This window comes from Triticum dicoccoides, chromosome 1B (genome assembly GCF_002162155.2).
Source record: "Triticum dicoccoides isolate Atlit2015 ecotype Zavitan chromosome 1B, WEW_v2.0, whole genome shotgun sequence".
Taxonomy (NCBI): Eukaryota; Viridiplantae; Streptophyta; class Magnoliopsida; order Poales; family Poaceae; genus Triticum; species Triticum dicoccoides.
In genome coordinates this window covers 206,469,748-206,486,283 of record NC_041381.1, presented here as the reverse complement: position 1 = coordinate 206,486,283, position 16,536 = coordinate 206,469,748, and the positions used below count along the sequence as shown (strand labels likewise).

Sequence of the window (16,536 nt, the reverse complement as noted above, 5' to 3'; positions counted from 1 at the left end):
TCATGATGCCTAATAGGTATCTCAAAGTGTTTAGCAAGGCGTGAAGCAAAGATACCTCCAAAGATGGGGCCTTTTGTATGGTTTAGACTTAACCGTTTAGCAAAAATAGCGCCTAGACTGAAAATTGTATCATGAAATAAAGCATGGCGCAAAATAGCAGGGTCAGGAGCACTAAGGTTTCCACTGTTCCCACCACCAATTAAGCATCTACTAGCAAATATTGCAAAGTAACGTAGAGCAGGAAAATGTATACTAGAAGTCCTTGCATCCGAAACCTTTCTCGTTTCCCCCACAGCAATTTGGTCAATAAATCCATCCACATCACTAGGATGTGGTTACTCGATGCTGCCCACAAAGGGCAACTTGCAAACCAAACAAAAATCATAGAGTGACATCTCCTTAAACTCATCATACAAATAAAACTCCACTGAAGGTGGTGATTTTCTAGCATGGAAATAAAAGTTTTGAACGAAAATATTAGTGAGTAGGAGATACTGTTCACGCTGGTCGTGGAGGAAGTCGGTGAGGCCTGCATTTTTAGCCAAATAATAAAAGTTGTCGTAAATTCTGGCGGCCCTCAAGAACGCATCACAAGGCCATTCACACGGTCAGACCTCCGTGGTGCGAGGAAGATTATACTTGGGCTTTTTATTCTCCTCATTCTACTTGTCCTTCGAGCTTCGGCTCGAGGAGCCCCTCAACAATCTCTTCATCATTTTTTCTCTGAAAAATTTCTGAAATTTTTAGTGACTCAAAATAAAAGTGAACCAAACTCAATAAGATTAATAGCAACTACTCCCACAAGCGCCTAGAGGTTATAATGCATTAAAACTACTTTGGACCATATAAATTTGACATGCAAGCTCAAGAACAGGGTCACCTCAGCAGCAAAAATTTGCAATAAATAAAGCACTAGAACAAAAACTAATTGGACCATTGGAGGAGTCACATACCGAAGAACAATCCCCCAAAGCAGTTTTGTGAATGGAGCTTTGAGCAAGGAGATCAAAAATGGCAGCAAAACGAGCTAGAACACGGGTTTGAGCTATGGGATGATTTTTTCTGGGGGAAGACGAAGTGTGTGAGAGCTTGAATAAGTGGAGGGGGCCATGTGGGGCCCACAAGGCAGGGGCGCGCCCTGTGCCCTCGTGGCCAAATGGTGCCCCCCCTGGTGTGATCTAAGTGCCAGAAATTCTTAAATATTCTACAAAAAAACATACTCCATTTTCAGGGCATTTGGAGAACTTTTATTTTCGAGGTATTTTTATTGCTTGCATAATTCAGAAAAAAGACAGAAAATAAATTTTTTGGTTTATTTATTCTAAATAATAGAAAGTAAAAGGAGGGTACAGAGAGTTGTGCTTTCTAACTTCATCCATCTCATGCTCATCAAAAGGAATCCACTAACAAGGTTGATTAAGTCTTGTTAACAAACTTCTTCCGAATAACATGGAACCGGAGAATTTTCGAATAGCACTAGGTTACCTCAACGGGGATATGCATGTCTCCAACAATAAGAATCTCATATTTCTTTTTGATAGTAGGAAGAGGGAATTCAAAACCTCCAATAGTAGTAGTTGAAATTTTTCCAATAGAATTGATACTAAGAATTTGAGGTTGTTTCTTCGGAAAGTGTACCGTATGCTCATTACCATTAACATAAAACGTGACATTGCCTTTGTTGCAATCAATAACAGCCCCTGCAGTATTTAGAAAAGGTCTACCAAGAATGATCGAGACACTGTCGTCCTCGGGAATATCAAGAATAACAAAGTCCGTTAAAATAGTAACGTTTGCAACCACAACAGGCACATCCTCACAAGTACCGATGGGTAAATTAGTTGATTTATTGGCCATTTGCAAAGATATTTCAGTAGGTGTCAACTTATTCAAATCAAGTCTACGATATAAAGAGAGAGGCATAACACTAACACCGGCTCCAAGATCACATAAAGCAGTTTTAACATAGTTTCTTTTAATGGAGCATGGTATAGTTGGTACTCCTGGATCTCCTAGTTTCTTTGGTATTCCACCCTTAAAAGTATAATTAGCAAGCATGGTGGAAATTTAAGCTTCCGGTATCTTTCTTTTATTTGTAACAATATCTTTCATATACTTAGCATAAGGATTCATTTTAAGCATATCAGTCAAACGCATACGCAAAAAGATAGGTCTAATCATTTCAGCAAAGCGCTCAAAATCCTCATCATCCTTTTTCTTGGATGGCTTAGGAGGAAAAGGCATGGGTTTCTGAACACATGCTTCTCTTTCTTTACCGTGCTTCCTAGCAACAAAGTCTCTCTTATCATAACGTTGATTCTTTGATTGTGGGTTATCAAGATCAACAGCAGGTTCAATCTCTACATCATTCTGATTGCTAGGTTGAGCATCAACATGAACATCATCATTAACATTATCACTAGGTTCATGTTTATTACCAGATTGTGTTTCAGCATCAGAAATAGAAATATCATTGGGATTCTCAGGTGTGTCAACAACAGGTTCACTAGAAGCATGCAAAGTCCTATCATTTTTCTTTTTCTTTTTCTTAGAAGGACTAGGTGCATCAATATTAGTTCTTTGAGAATCTTGCTCAACTCTCTTAGGGTGACCCTCAGGATACAAAGGTTCCTGAGTCCTTCTACCACCTCTAGTCATAACTCTAACAACATTATAATTATATTTATTATTTAACTCATTGAGCAAATCATCTTGTGCTTTAAGTACTTGTTCTATTTGAGTGGTAACCATGGAAGCATGTTTACTAATAAGCTTAAGGTCACCTTTAACTCTAGACATATAATCACTCAAGTGTTCAACCATCTAAGCATTATGTTTCAATTGTCTACCAACATAAGCATTGAAGTTTTCTTGTTTAACAATAAAATTATCATACTCATCCAAGCATTGACTAGAAAACTTAGTAGAGGGGATTTCACACTTATCAAATCTATGGAGAGAATTTAACTTTACTACCCGCGTCGGGTTATCAAGACCATGTATTTCTTCAATAGCTAGTAAATTCTTAACATCTTCAGCTTTAATACCTTTTTCTTTCATAAATTTCTTTGCCTCTTGCATATCTTTATGACTGAGAAATAGTATACCCCTTTTCTTCGGAGTTGGCTTAGGAGTTGGTTCAGGAAGTGTCCAATCATTATCATTGCTCAATATATTATTCAATAGCAATTCAGCTTGCTCAACAGTTCTTTTCCTGAAAACACAACCAGCACAACTATCCAGGTGGTCTCTGGAAGCATCGGTTAGTCCATTATAAAAGATATCAAGTATTTCATTTTTCTTGAGAGGATGATCAGGCAAAGCATTAAGTAATCGGAGAAGCCTCCCCCAAGCTTGTGGGAGACTCTCTTCTTCAATTTGCACAAAATTAAATATTTCCCTTAAGGCAGCTTGTTTCTTACGAGCGAGAAAATATTTTGCAGAGAAGTAATAAATCATATCCTGGGGACTACGCACACAACCAGGAGCAAGAGAATTAAACCATATCTTAGCATCACCCTTTAATGAGAAAGGAAACAATTTAAGAACATAGTAATAGCGAATTTTTTCCTCATGAGTAAATAGGGTGGCTATATCATTCAATTTAGTAAGATGTGCCACAACAGTTTTAGATTCATAGCCATAGAAAGGATCAGATTCAACCAAAGTAATTAATTCAGGATCGACAGAGAAATCATAATCCTTATCAGTAACACAGATAGGTGAAGTAGCATAAGCAGGGTCATATTTCATTCTAGCATTCAGAGACTTTTCTTTCAGCTTAGCTAACAGTTTCTTAAGATCATATCTATCATTGCAAGCAAAAAGGTCTCTAGCAGTTTCTTCACCCATAACATAACCCTCACGCACAACAGGCAATTCATATCTAGGGGGAGAATCTTCATCATCACTTTCATCAATATTATCAGTTTCAGTACTCTCATTCTCTCTAACCCTAGCCAGTTGTCCATCAAGAAATTCACCTAATGGCACAGTATCAAGCAAAGAAGTAGTTTCATCATAAGCATCATGCATAGCAGATGTGGCATCATCAATAACATGCGACATATCAGAATCAATAGCAGGTGCAGGTGTCGCAAATTTACTCATAACAGAAGGTGAATCAAGTGCAGAGCTAGATGGCAGTTCCTTACCTCCCCTCGTAGTTGAGGGAAAAATCTTGGTTCTTTCATCTTTCAAGTTCCCCATAGTGATCAACAGATGTAAATCTGAAGTGACTCAAAGAATAGAGCTATGCTCCCCGGCAACGGCGCCAGAAAAAGGTCTTGATAACCCACAAGTATAGGGCATCGCAACCATTTTCGAGGGTAGAGTATTCAAGCCAAATTTATTGATTCGACACAAGGGAGCCAAAGAATATTCTCAAGTATTAGCAGCTGAGTTGTCAATTCAACCACACCTGAAAGACTTAATATCTGCAACAAAATATTTAGTAGCAAAGTAATATGGAAGTAACGGTAACGGTGGCAAAAGTAACAGTAGCAATTTTGTAGTAATCGTAACAGTGGCAACGGAGAAGTAACTAAGCAAAGATCAATATGTGAAAAGCTCGTAGGCAATGAATCAATGATGGATAATTATGTCGGATGCAATTCATCATGCAACAGTTATAACATAGGGTGACACAGAACTAGCTCTAGTTCATCAATGTAATGTAGGCATGTATTCCGAATATAGTCATACGTGCTTATGAAAAAGAACTTGCATGACATCTTTTTTCCTACCCTGCTGTGGCAGCGGGGTCCTATTGGAAACTAAGGGATATTAAGGCCTCCTTTTAATAGAGTACCAGACCAAAGCATTAGCACTTAGTGAATACATGAACTCCTCAAACTACGGTTATCACCGGGAGTGGTCCCGATTATTGTCACTTCAGGGTTGCCAGATCATAACACATAGTAGGTGACTATTGACTTGCAAGATAGGATCAAGAACTCACATATATTCATGAAAACATAATAGGTTCAGATCTGAAATCATGGCACTCGGGCCCTAGTGACAAGCATTAAGCATGGCAAAGTCATAGCAACATCAATCTTAGAACATAATGGATACTAGGGATCAAACCCTAACAAAACTAACTCAATTACATGGTAAATCTCATCCAAACCATCACCGTCCAGCAAGTCTACGATGGGATTACTCACGCACGGCGGTGAGCATCATGAAATTGGTGATGGAGGATGGTTGATGATGACGATGGCGATGGATTCCCCTCTCCGGAGCCCCGAACGGACTCCAGATCAGCCCTCCCGAGGAAGATTAGGGCTTGGCGGCGGTTTTGTATTGTAAAACGCGATGAATCCTTCTCTCTGATTTTTTTTCTCCCCGAACGTGAATATATGGAGTTGGAGTTGAGGTCGGTGGAGTTCCAAGGGGCCCGCGAGGCAGGGGGCGCGCCCTAGGGGGTGGACGCGCCCTGCACCCTCGTGGATAGGGTGTGGGCCCCCTTACATTGATTTTTTCGCCAATATTTTTTATTAATTCCAAAATGTATCTCCGTGGATTCTCATGTCATTCTGAGAACTTTTATTTCTGCACAAAAATAACACCATGGCAATTCTGCTGAAAACAGCGCCAGTCCGGGTTAGTTCCATTCAAATCATGCAAGTTAGAGTCCAAAACAAGGGCAAAAGTGTTTGGAAAAGTAGATACGTTGGAGACGTATCAAGGACTTCGGAGTACCCTCTCCACTAGGTGGGCTGAAACGACCTTGATGGGGTGGCCCTGGAAGTAGTGGTGCAGCTTTCGGGAGGCAACGAGGAGTGCGAGCAAGAGCTGTTGGGGCATGGGGTAGCGTGCTCGCGCCTCCCGTAGCACCGTGCTGACGAAGTAGACCGGATGCTCGACCAGGCAGGAGGTATTGGCGAGGTCTTGTGTCTCTTGAGGAGGCTAACCTTCAGGTGTCTCATCATTCGCTGCGTCAGCCGCGACCTCGTGAGCCTTGGCCTCAGGAGCCCCTCCGGCTGGAGGCTCGGCTGAAGCCTCAGAAGCGCCATCCTGAGGATGTTGCGCCTTGCTTGGTGACCGGGCGCCCTGCTAAAGATCCTTGATCGGGCGCTCTTCTCTTAGTGCCACCAGAGCGGCGCTAGCGGAGTGAGGGGTGGCGGCCAAGTAGAGCACCAAGGGCTCGAGAGGGCGCGGTGCCACCATCACCAGCGGGCTGGTCATGTATCTCTTGAGGTCTTGAAAGGCCGCGTCAGCTTTAGGGGTCCACTCAAACGGCCCCTTCCTCTTCATCAACTTGAAGAATGGGAGGGCACGTTCCCCCAGCTTGGAGATGAAGTGCCCAAGCGAGGTCACGCAGCCCACTAGCTTATGCATCTCTTTGAGCATCTGTGGCGGGCTCATGTCTTCTATAGCCTTGACTTTCTCCGGGTTGGCCTTGATTCCTTTGTGCGACACTAGGAAACCCAACAGCTTGCCAAAGGGGACCCCGAACACACACTTCTTGGGATTGAGCCGCAAGTCCACCTTGCGCAGGCTGGCAAACATTTCCTCCAGGTCTTCGATCAGGGTCTTCGCCTCCCGAACCAGTATGTCATCAAAGTAGGCCTCTACATTCCTCCCGAGCTGCCAGCAGCCCAGGGAGATGTGCGTCAGCCGCTGGAAGGTAGCCCCAGCATTACGCAATATGAAAGGCATGCAGGTGTAACAGTACACCCGCAGGGGGTCAGGAATGCCATCTTATCTACATCTTGCACAACCATCTTGATCTGGTGGTTGCCCGAAAAGGCGTCCAGAAAGCATAGCAGGTCGCACTCAAAGGTGGAGTCGACGATCTGGTCGATGCGTGGAAGCGGGAAGGGATCATGAGGGCAAGCCTTGTTGAGGTTGGTGAAGTCGACGCACATGCGCTCCTTCCCCCCTTTCTTAGGGACGATGGTTGGGTTTGCCAGCCACTCCGGGTACCACACCTCCCGGATGAGACCAACATCCTGCAGCTTGCGGGTTTCTTGGATGATGAACGTCTGCTTCTCGGTGGATTGTCATTGGGCCTTCTGCTTCACTGGGCGCACATTTGGGCACACCCTCAGGTGGTGCTCGATTATTCCCCTTGGGATCCCAACCAGGTCCTTGGGCTCCCATGCAAACACTTCCTTGTTGGCGCGCAAGAAGCTGACCAACGCTTTCTCTTGGGCTGGGGGTAGGCCAGCTCCTATGGTGAAGGTGGCTCCTGACGCCCATCCGCATCAACTGGCACCTGCTTCATCTCGACTCGGTCTTGGGAAAACAACTGCTTCTTCTTGGTTGGTGCTGCCACCGGAGCCTCAGGGCCCTCTTTCTTGCTTGACTGCGCGGACGCCATGGTCCTGAAGGCGAGCTTAAGGGCCTGCAGCGCGTCCTTGGTGTCCCCTGCCACCGTGAGGACACCGCTGCTGCCTGGCATCTTCATGAGGTTGTGTAGGCTGGATGAGTTGCTGCCATGAACTTGGCCAGAGCCGGGTATCCAAGGATGGCATTGTATGGCAGGTCGATCCGGGCGATGTCGAAGTCGATGAGCTCGGTGCAGTAGTTGTCGCGGGTCCCGAAAGTGATGGGGAGGCGGATCTGCCCCAAGGGGCTGGCGGAACCGTTGCCGACCCCAGAGAAAGGCTTGGTGGGGCAGAGCCAGCCGTGGGGCACGTGGAGCAAGCCAAATGCCTCCACGGAGAGTACATTGAGGGCGGCTCCACCGTTGATGAGGGTCTTGGTGACCGCCACATTGCAAATGATGGGGGTGCAGAGCATCGGGAGCGCGCGCGCTCCTACTGCGGTAGCTGGGTGATCTTCTGGGCCGAAGCTGAGGTCAGCCTTGGGCGCCGCCCAGCCCGGGGGAGCCCCCGAGTGCACCTGGGCGGCGCTTACTTGGCGGTAGAACTGCTTGATGTGGCGGTCGGAGGGTGGCACCTGCGAGCCACCGAGGAGAGTTGCAACGACGGGAGGTGCCGGCGCCGCGAAGTGCGCGATGAAGAGGTCGTGCAGCTCCTCCCAGGAGGCCACAGAATACTCCGACATGTTGAGCAGCCAGGCGCGCGGCACGCCTATGAGGGCCATGGGGAGCCAGTTGGCCATCACCTTGTCGTCTCCACCGGCTGCCCAAACTGCCTCCTCGTATGCTTGGAGGAAGCTAGCCAGATCCGCCGCACCGTCGTAGCGAGGCGGCATCTCCGGCCTGAACTTGGGGTGGCCACTCCACCTGTCGCAAGGTGGGGGCGAAAGCACGGAGGCCCATGGCTCCCCCAAAGGTGCGCGATGGCCCAGTCGGCGGAGGAGCGCCTGCCATCGGAGCCGGTGGCGGGATGTGGCGGACGAAGCGGCGGATCTCCGACGCACCCCTACCTGGCGCGCGGAAATCTCAACCTACCCAGTCTGCCACTCGCGAAACCTCACAGCCTAGCGCGTCGAGCTCGAAGGGAAAGAAAGACACAACAGTTTACCCAAGTTTGGGCCACCTTGCGGTGTAAAACCCTACTCCTGCTTTGTGGTGGATTTGCCTCGAGGGGTGGAGGAAGAACTAGTAAAGTGGTGAACACCCTCAAGAGGCGTGTTCTTGAGCTCGGGTGAGCTGGAGAGGGTGGAATGGATTCTATCCTATCCCTCTATCTTCTGTGGACTCGACTTCCTCCCCATGGTGGTGGCTAGGTCCTATTTATAGTGGCCTCGGTCCTCTTCCCAAATGTTGGCGGGAAGGGATCACACAACGACCAGATTTGAAGGAAGACAACAAGTACATCCTATCCTGACTAAAATGGTCTTCGCCTGCAAAAGCCTCTGGTCGTGACGATGCGATGGGCTCGGCGATGACCTCCATCCTGCCGTCTTGGCAGTCTTCGTCTTGTTGCACCAGAATGATAACCTTTGGTTGATTCCTCGGGACTCCGTGCTTGCCGCTTGTCTCCTTTGCACCAAAGAGGAAACAAGTACACTGCGCCCGCTGGCGCCCGCCTGGCCTTGGTCGTCATGGCTCACATCAGCTGAGCCTCACGAGGTGCATCTTGTATAGAAATCTCCGCTCTTCGGGAGCCAGCCTGAGGAGGCCGATCCCTTGGAGGTCATGGTGTCGTCCGCCTCGCGAGGGTCATAGTTTGTTGATGTTGAAGCTGGGCTGTACCAGACCGCCGATGAAGCCACGCCATGAGCCGCAGGCAGGCAAGTCTGGGTACCCCATATCCAGAACGCCAACACTTTAGTCTTACTTTTCTAGTCAAAAATTGGTGATGTATTCCCATGTACTCCTTCCGTTCCTTTATATAATGTGCATTTTCAAAAGTCAAACGAATGCATGTTTGACCAAGTTTTTAGAAAAATATATCAATATCCACAATATGAAATTTATATCATTTGATCGATCACGGAAGGTAGTTTCATATTTTATCTATTAGGTATTGCACATGTTTCTATTGTTCTATAATCTTGGTCAAAATTTCAAATGGTAGACTTGCACGGAAACCAATACACCTTATATTTTGGAACGGAGGGAGTATCAAAAATCAATGATGAAAAAAATTTATGGGCTTGCAAAGAAAATGTACGCGGACAGGATGCGGCCGAGATGCGTCCGCGCGTTGGGCGCACAACCACTGCATCCGAGAAATGGCCCGGACACGACCCCATTGCCCTACCCAAACGGACAGAATCCGGACAAAACGGACGTTCGTTTGGGGTCGTGCGCTTAAGTTGGCCTAACGATTTGGGGTCTAGCGTTGGAGTTAGCCTAAGCCAAGTGTCTCTTGCGACGATTTATTTTTATCTCAAACGCCGTGCTTTACTTTTTATCACATAGAAGAAGAGCGGGTGTGTACAGTCCTTGGTTTGAGCAGATCCCCCATGCACGTCTGTCTGCACACTTTGTGGTTGTTTGGATAAACGAAATTAACACCTAGTTTTAACAAAACACATTTTAATTGGATTTTTTGGAAAACTAGTTTTACTAACAATTCGATTAGAAACAAGCATGCACAAAACCTTGTTTGGATGATAAAACATGTTTAAGCACGAGGGTTGCACCGTCGACGCCTTGTTCTCGCATGTCCATCTGAATGCCTGGATGGGTCCATCATTTGCTCGCGGCAAGATAAGCGTAGCAATGCAGGTGGCCGGTTTGGGCGACATCATCGTCGGGATGGTTCTTTTTGCAGCGGTGAAGGTGAGAACTGATGGAGATGCAACGTTGTGGCCTTGAGATTCAAGTACTAAAACCAATCTGGATTCTCGTGAACGTGAATCGTTTGCTAAAAAATGCACTTGTGTGAAAGTAATGAGAATGACCAATCATTGAAGAACAAGAACTAGCGTACAAGGGATCTGTTGTGGCCGCACAAAAACTCAAGATCAGATTGATAAGAGTCTGCCATCAGCGAGGAGGACGTTGGAGGAGTGCGTGCTTGGAAAGAACGAGTGGTCGACTAGTCGTCTGTGATGGCACGGCCGCCGGCAACGTGGAATGAGTGCTCACCGGGGAACGACCAGTCCGACGATGGTGACGGCCGCGTCCAGGAACGCGGGATTAGTTGTCGCTGGAGAAGGGCCAGTCGTCGACAGCGACAGCAGCGGCCGGCGGCGGCGCGGGAGGAGTGGTCGCCGGAAATGGCCACGGGCAAAGCGGGATGAGTTGTTGCGACGGCGATGGTAACGTGCATGCCCGCTGCGTTATATGCAGGTCGCAGACTGCGGATGATGAATTGGTTTATAGAAAAACGTCTAATTATCGTTTTTTCATAAACTTATTTTTTTCAGTTTTACGAAAGCTAAGATTTACTTATCCATGAATTTGTTACGTCAACCAAACAGAGTTTTAGTTTGTTGTAACTGAAAACGTGTTTAGACGAAACTGGTTTAGTAAAATCCCTGTATTTTGTGTGCTGGGCTTTGGGTTGTTGCCGTGGTTGAACCAGACAGGACAGGATCCCTAGCTGTGGACGGCCTTGCATGCACTTGTCTCCTTTCCTTCCTTCCTCCCCACGCGGAAAATCTTGGCATCATGCTATGCTGCTGCAGCCGATCCGCCCGACGCAGACGATGCAGATGCGCGGCAGTGTAAGTCGTACGTACACAACTGTAGGCAACAAGTTGGCGTGTTCTGTGGTGTAGGCCGCTTCCGTGCACAACGGAAAGCCTACCTAGCCCGGAAACCCGTCAGGCCTTGTCCCTGCGGCCGTTGAATCGAGCGGAGTTCAGATAATAGCCTCTTCTGATCTCCGGGCTAAAAGTGATTATGCGAACGCGTTGTAGCTGCCGTTTGAGTGATTAAATAAGGAATTGGCAATGCTCAATCAACCGAGATTTTACACAAATTATTGTTGGGATAAATGCACGTCTTGTGTTCATCGTGGAGCTAAAATAGAGTGGTCTCGTTGTGTTCCCTTCCACTCCCGGCAATCTTATTTCGTACTGTACTACATAAAGTGAAAGTGGTATAGCTAGCCGAAGGTGCTGCTTTTGCTTTGTGTCAGGAGGAGGCCACTCGAGTGGTCTTGCTGTTGCCTTGCTGTGTTGGCTTTGAGAGGAAGCAGACAAGCAATGCCAGGAACCTGGTGAACGAACACCACTCGCCCGGCCCCCGGATCACACACCCTGCGCCGGCCGGCCATGCGGCGCCTAGCGGACAAGGTGACCAGCGCTACTCGTTCCCAGAGACGCAGGAAGGCAAAGGAAAAAAAGGCGTTGCTTTTCTTTTCCGGTGCACTTGATGGAGGCGCTTCGATAGGATAGCCGCTCTCGCTCTTGTACTCCAATCACCGTCGTGCGGCATGTGATGCGTGCAAATATGTCGGGGCACTGCATTTGAACGCCTCAACGGCATTCCCGGTGGCTTTTACGTGCATGCACCTTGGCCTGTGATATGGCTTGATGGTATCACATGCGTGTCACTTCATTCCAAAGTTCGGTTTTCCATGGAGCTTGGTTAGTTTAGTAGAAAGCGTTTTTGTTTTGACAAAAAGAGAGAGTAGATGGTTGGTGTAGTATTTTTCAAAAAACAATGAACAATAGATAAATCTTACCACTGACACGCTGTAAAATCGGCGAAGGTAACCACTATACGTACTAGTACAGACAAGGCCAAAGCACTGGGTCCCACAGGTAAAAGAGAAAAGGAAAGAGAGGAGTCGAGGTTGGTACTAGCTGGAGGCGGAGGGTGGACGGCGTCGCTCTCGCGCAAAGCGTGCGGGCGAGGGCAGAGGAGGGAAGCCGATTCGATTCCGGCAGCGGCAGGGCCGAATGGAAAGCGAAAGCAAAGGCGAGATGCTGGAATTTAATTAGGTAAAACCGGGCGGGTGGGGGACACGTCGCCGACAGCCCGGCGACACCCACGTGCTCCCGGCTTTATCGCCTTGTCCCCCCTCCCGTACGCTTTCGCCGCTGGTACACGCCTTCGCCGGATCAGCTATGCAGGGCGCCGGACCGTCGGATAGGGATCGGGCGGTGCGGCGGCGCCGAGTGGACCTGCAGGGTGGCCAACCGGCAGCCCGGGCCCACGCATGGAAAAACGGGCGGCACGAACGTTAATGCTGCACCACCCCACCGCTGGATGGATGGATGGACAAGGACGATGATGACCCGATTTCTCTGTTTGTTTTTTTAGTACATACAAGAAGAAGAAAAAATCCCCGTGGGAATGGGGATTGCGATGAGAGAAATCCAAGGAGGTGCGAATTTACGTTATGGACCCCCGCGACTCGGCGGGATGGAGCAAAGTTGATCTGTGTTGGACTGGAATGCAAATATCGGCGGGGACTGGCATCGCGACAAGAAATTGCGGGTAAAACCCAAGGTCACGAGCAGAGCTCCGAGTGTCAGAGCGCCAATGGCCGACACGTAATTAAACCCCCCTCGACGACCGGTAGACCGGTGACCGCACCCACCTATAACCTCCTCCCCTCTCCGCCCCACCTCGCAGAGCCGCCGCCTGTGACCGACCGGAGAGCCAGACGACAAACCGAGCCCACCGCACCAACACCAACTCCTCCTCCTCTTGCGCGGCTGCAGCTGCCGGCCATGTCGGTGGAGACGGAGCGGAGCTCCACGGAGTCCTCCGCCGCCTCGGGCCTCGACTTCGAGGACACCGCCCTCACCCTCCGCCTCCCCGGCTCCGACCCCGACCGCAAGCGCGCCTCCACCTCCGACCCCGACTGCCCCTCCCCGACCGCCGCCGCCTCCAACTCTCCCCCTTCCCCCAAGTACGCGCGCGTGCCTGCCTTCTCTCGTTCCTTCCGTCTGAAATTTGGCGCCCATGCTTTTTGAGCTGACATGGTCTCGCTGTGCAGGGCGCAGGTGGTGGGCTGGCCACCGGTGCGGTCGTTCCGGAAGAACGCCCTCGCGGCCGCGGCCTCGTCCAAGACCAAGTTCGTCAAGGTGGCCGTCGACGGCGCGCCCTACCTGCGCAAGGTCGACCTCAAGGCTTACGCTGGCTACACAAGCTCTGCCTCCTACGACCAGCTCCTCGCCACGCTCCAGGACAAGTTCATCTCCCACCTCACCGTCCGTGAGTGCACCGCCGCGACATGCCATGCCTGTATCTGTGTGTTAGCTACGTGTTGCTCTCTCGTGGTTCTGACGATTTGACTGTGGATGCAGGAAAGCTTGGGAACGAGGAGATGAAGCTCGTGGACGCGGTGAGCGGGACGGAATATGTTCCGACGTACGAGGACAAGGACGGCGACTGGATGCTCGTCGGAGACGTCCCCTGGAGGTGAATTTCTTGGGCCTTTTGTGCTATTTTACATTTAAAATCCGCATGCCGCTGCATCTCGTGTTGCTCGTCAGCTATGTCCTTTTGTTTAAGTTCATATATACACTGCGTAATTAGGGTCGTGGGTTGAATCGCTAACTGATCAGGTGCTATAGCATCTCAGGTTCAGAAATCTGGATGGTTTGGTGATCGTACGCTGTTAGTTTCAGTTTATCTTTGCCTGAGAAACGATTAATTTGGGTTTAATGAGTTGTTGATTTGATAGTGATATATAAGGAATTCGGACCCGGTGGCTGAACATGAAAATTTCTTACACTGTCCAAGGGATCACGAGATTGCTCCTGGTTTTCACTACTATGTGATGTTCCTTTTGGTTATCAGTTGGCTATTGTCTGTTTAACTTAGAATCCATGCCAATTGTTCTTAGTTAGCCTGTATATTTTGTATGAGTCGTGGATCCTGCTAGTTAAACAGAAGTCTCAGAAATTTTTAAAAGAGATGTAAAATGATTGGCGGCGAATGATGCTCATAAATTAATTTCACATGCGTGAATTCAGCTGTTCAGTTTCTCGGGCATGATTAGGGTTGAAACTAGTGGAGGAGCACTGATGTTTGTTTCTGACAGCAAGCCATTTTCCTTACTTTCGAACTCACAGAAGACAGAAGTGCTGATTGTGGAAATGGATCTTCTTACCATCCTGTGCTGTTTCATGTGTAATTTGAACTGAATGGCTTAGGGAAAGTGGACAATAATTGAGAATTGTGCCTACCAGCTCTAGTTTTGGCCTCATTTTTCCTCCAGACTTGTGTATCTATTAGCCGTGCCTCACTTACAGGAGTGCGCTCTTTAATTCATTTTCCACAGTGTACTCTTATTGTATTAGGAGGGTCAACAAACTTTCTGTTTGAGAAGAAATTGACAAGTTGAACTTTGCTGCATCTACCACTATCATATAACCATGTGCTAAATATAAAAGAATTTGGTTGCTTGTTCTTGTTATTAGATTTCGGGCTTCATTACGATTCTGTAAGAGGTTGGCTCTAATATGGTACTGATCTGTTATTATTGACGTGCAGAATGTTTGTGGAGACCTGCCAGCGCATTCGTCTCATGAAAAGCTCCGAGGTTGTCAATCTAGGTACACATAACTCCTCTGACCTTGTTTTTCAGACTAGTGGAACTTATTGTTTTTGTTGTAGTTCAACTCAATATCACTGGATAAATCTGACTGCTCTCTTCTACCTGCAGCACCAAGAGCTGGTCGGTGAGGCACAATCCTTGCTCCTTTTTCTACAGACCGCTTCAGAGGAAGAAATGTCTTTGCTCAGTGAGGTTCTTCCGCAAGTTTCCGAGAGAGAAATGTGTACAGCCATCTCTACTTTTTGCCCAGCACGCTATTGAGAAATATCTACATGTCAGTCAGTAATATCTACATGTAAGATGGAGAGGTTGTGATGCTTCAGAAATACACCTACAGTTCGTTCTTGAAAAATAAGACTGTGGTCCCTGTTCTCCCGAGCTGCTTGCTACTGGAGCATGGTTTTGTGTAACTTTATGCAAGAGTGATGATTTTGCTATATTATGTACTCCTTCTGTTACTAAATACTCCCTCCGTTCCTAAATATAAGTCTTTTTAGACATTTTAAATGGACTAGTACAACATACAGATGTATTTAGACATATTTTAGAGTATAGATTCACTCATTTTGTTCCGTATGTAGTCACTTGTTGGAATCTCTAAAAAGACTTGTATTTAGGAACGGAGGGAGTATAAGTCTTTCTAGAGGAGTATAAGTCTTTCTAGATACTATATTTCAATATGAACTACATACGGAGCAAAATGAGAGAATCTATACTCTGAACTACGTCTATATACATCTGTGTGTAGTTTATATTGAAATCTCTAGACTTGTATTTTATTGAAATCTCTAAAAAGACATATTTAGAAATGGATGGAGTAAAGGCATCTTCAATTTCTGTGTGTAGTTCATATTGAAATCTCTAGAAAGACTTATATTTTATTGAAATCTTTAGAAAGACTTATATTTAGAAATGGAGAGAGTAAGGGCAACATCTTCAACGGCAATCGCAAAAAACCTCCTACATCCGTCCCCGGACGGGGGGCAGTCTGCGGGTATGGATGCGGGAGGTCGACATCCAACGCTAGCCGTATACATTTTCACAATAACTGAAACCAATCGAATGAAATTTGTGCAAACACGGTGAATTTTGATATAAACATGGCGGATCTCATTGAAAGTACGATAATTTGTACATATAACCCGGACTATATTTCGTCTGGTGAATCAAAAACCTAAAACTAAAACCCTATTATCCTATACTTCACGCCGACCTCGTAGCCAATGTCAGGCTGGCTGGCTGCTACTTCGTCATCGTCGACCAACTCGTCGTCGGGCTTGGGGCGACAGAAGGTGGTGGCGCCACAGCAGGGCTTCCCGACGGCCGCCTGACGCTCACGACGACTTGAGAAATTTCTTGAAATGCAGGCTGCTACTTCGTCATCGTTGAGGGAGTCCTGGACTAGGGGGTGTCCGGATAGCCGAACTATCATCATCGGCCGGACTCCAAGACTATGAAGATACAAGATTGAAGACTTCGTCCCGTGTCCGGATGAGACTTTCCTTGGCGTGGAATGCAAGCTTGACGATACGGATATGTAGATCTCCTACCATTGTAACCGACTCTATTTAACCCTAGCCCTCTCCGGTGTCTATATAAACCGGATGGTTTTAGTCCGTAGGACAACAACAATAATACCATAGGCTAGCTTCTAGGGTTTAGCCTCCTTGATCTCGTGGTAGATCTACTCTTGTAATACCCA

The 16,536-nt window shown here is 47.5% G+C and overlaps 1 protein-coding gene across 1 annotated transcript; it reads left to right on the top strand.

The window, feature by feature from the left end:
- The first annotated feature begins 12,813 nt into the window (after window positions 1–12,813).
- LOC119328635 (auxin-responsive protein IAA15-like) lies at window positions 12,814–15,341 on the top strand. The gene is made up of 5 exons (XM_037601615.1): window positions 12,814–13,181; window positions 13,269–13,486; window positions 13,579–13,693; window positions 14,771–14,832; window positions 14,943–15,341. Exons 1-5 carry the CDS (start codon window positions 13,000–13,002, stop codon window positions 14,960–14,962), a joined length of 597 nt encoding a protein of 198 aa, XP_037457512.1. The 5' UTR covers window positions 12,814–12,999; the 3' UTR covers window positions 14,963–15,341.
- Window positions 15,342–16,536: the final 1,195 nt, after the last annotated feature.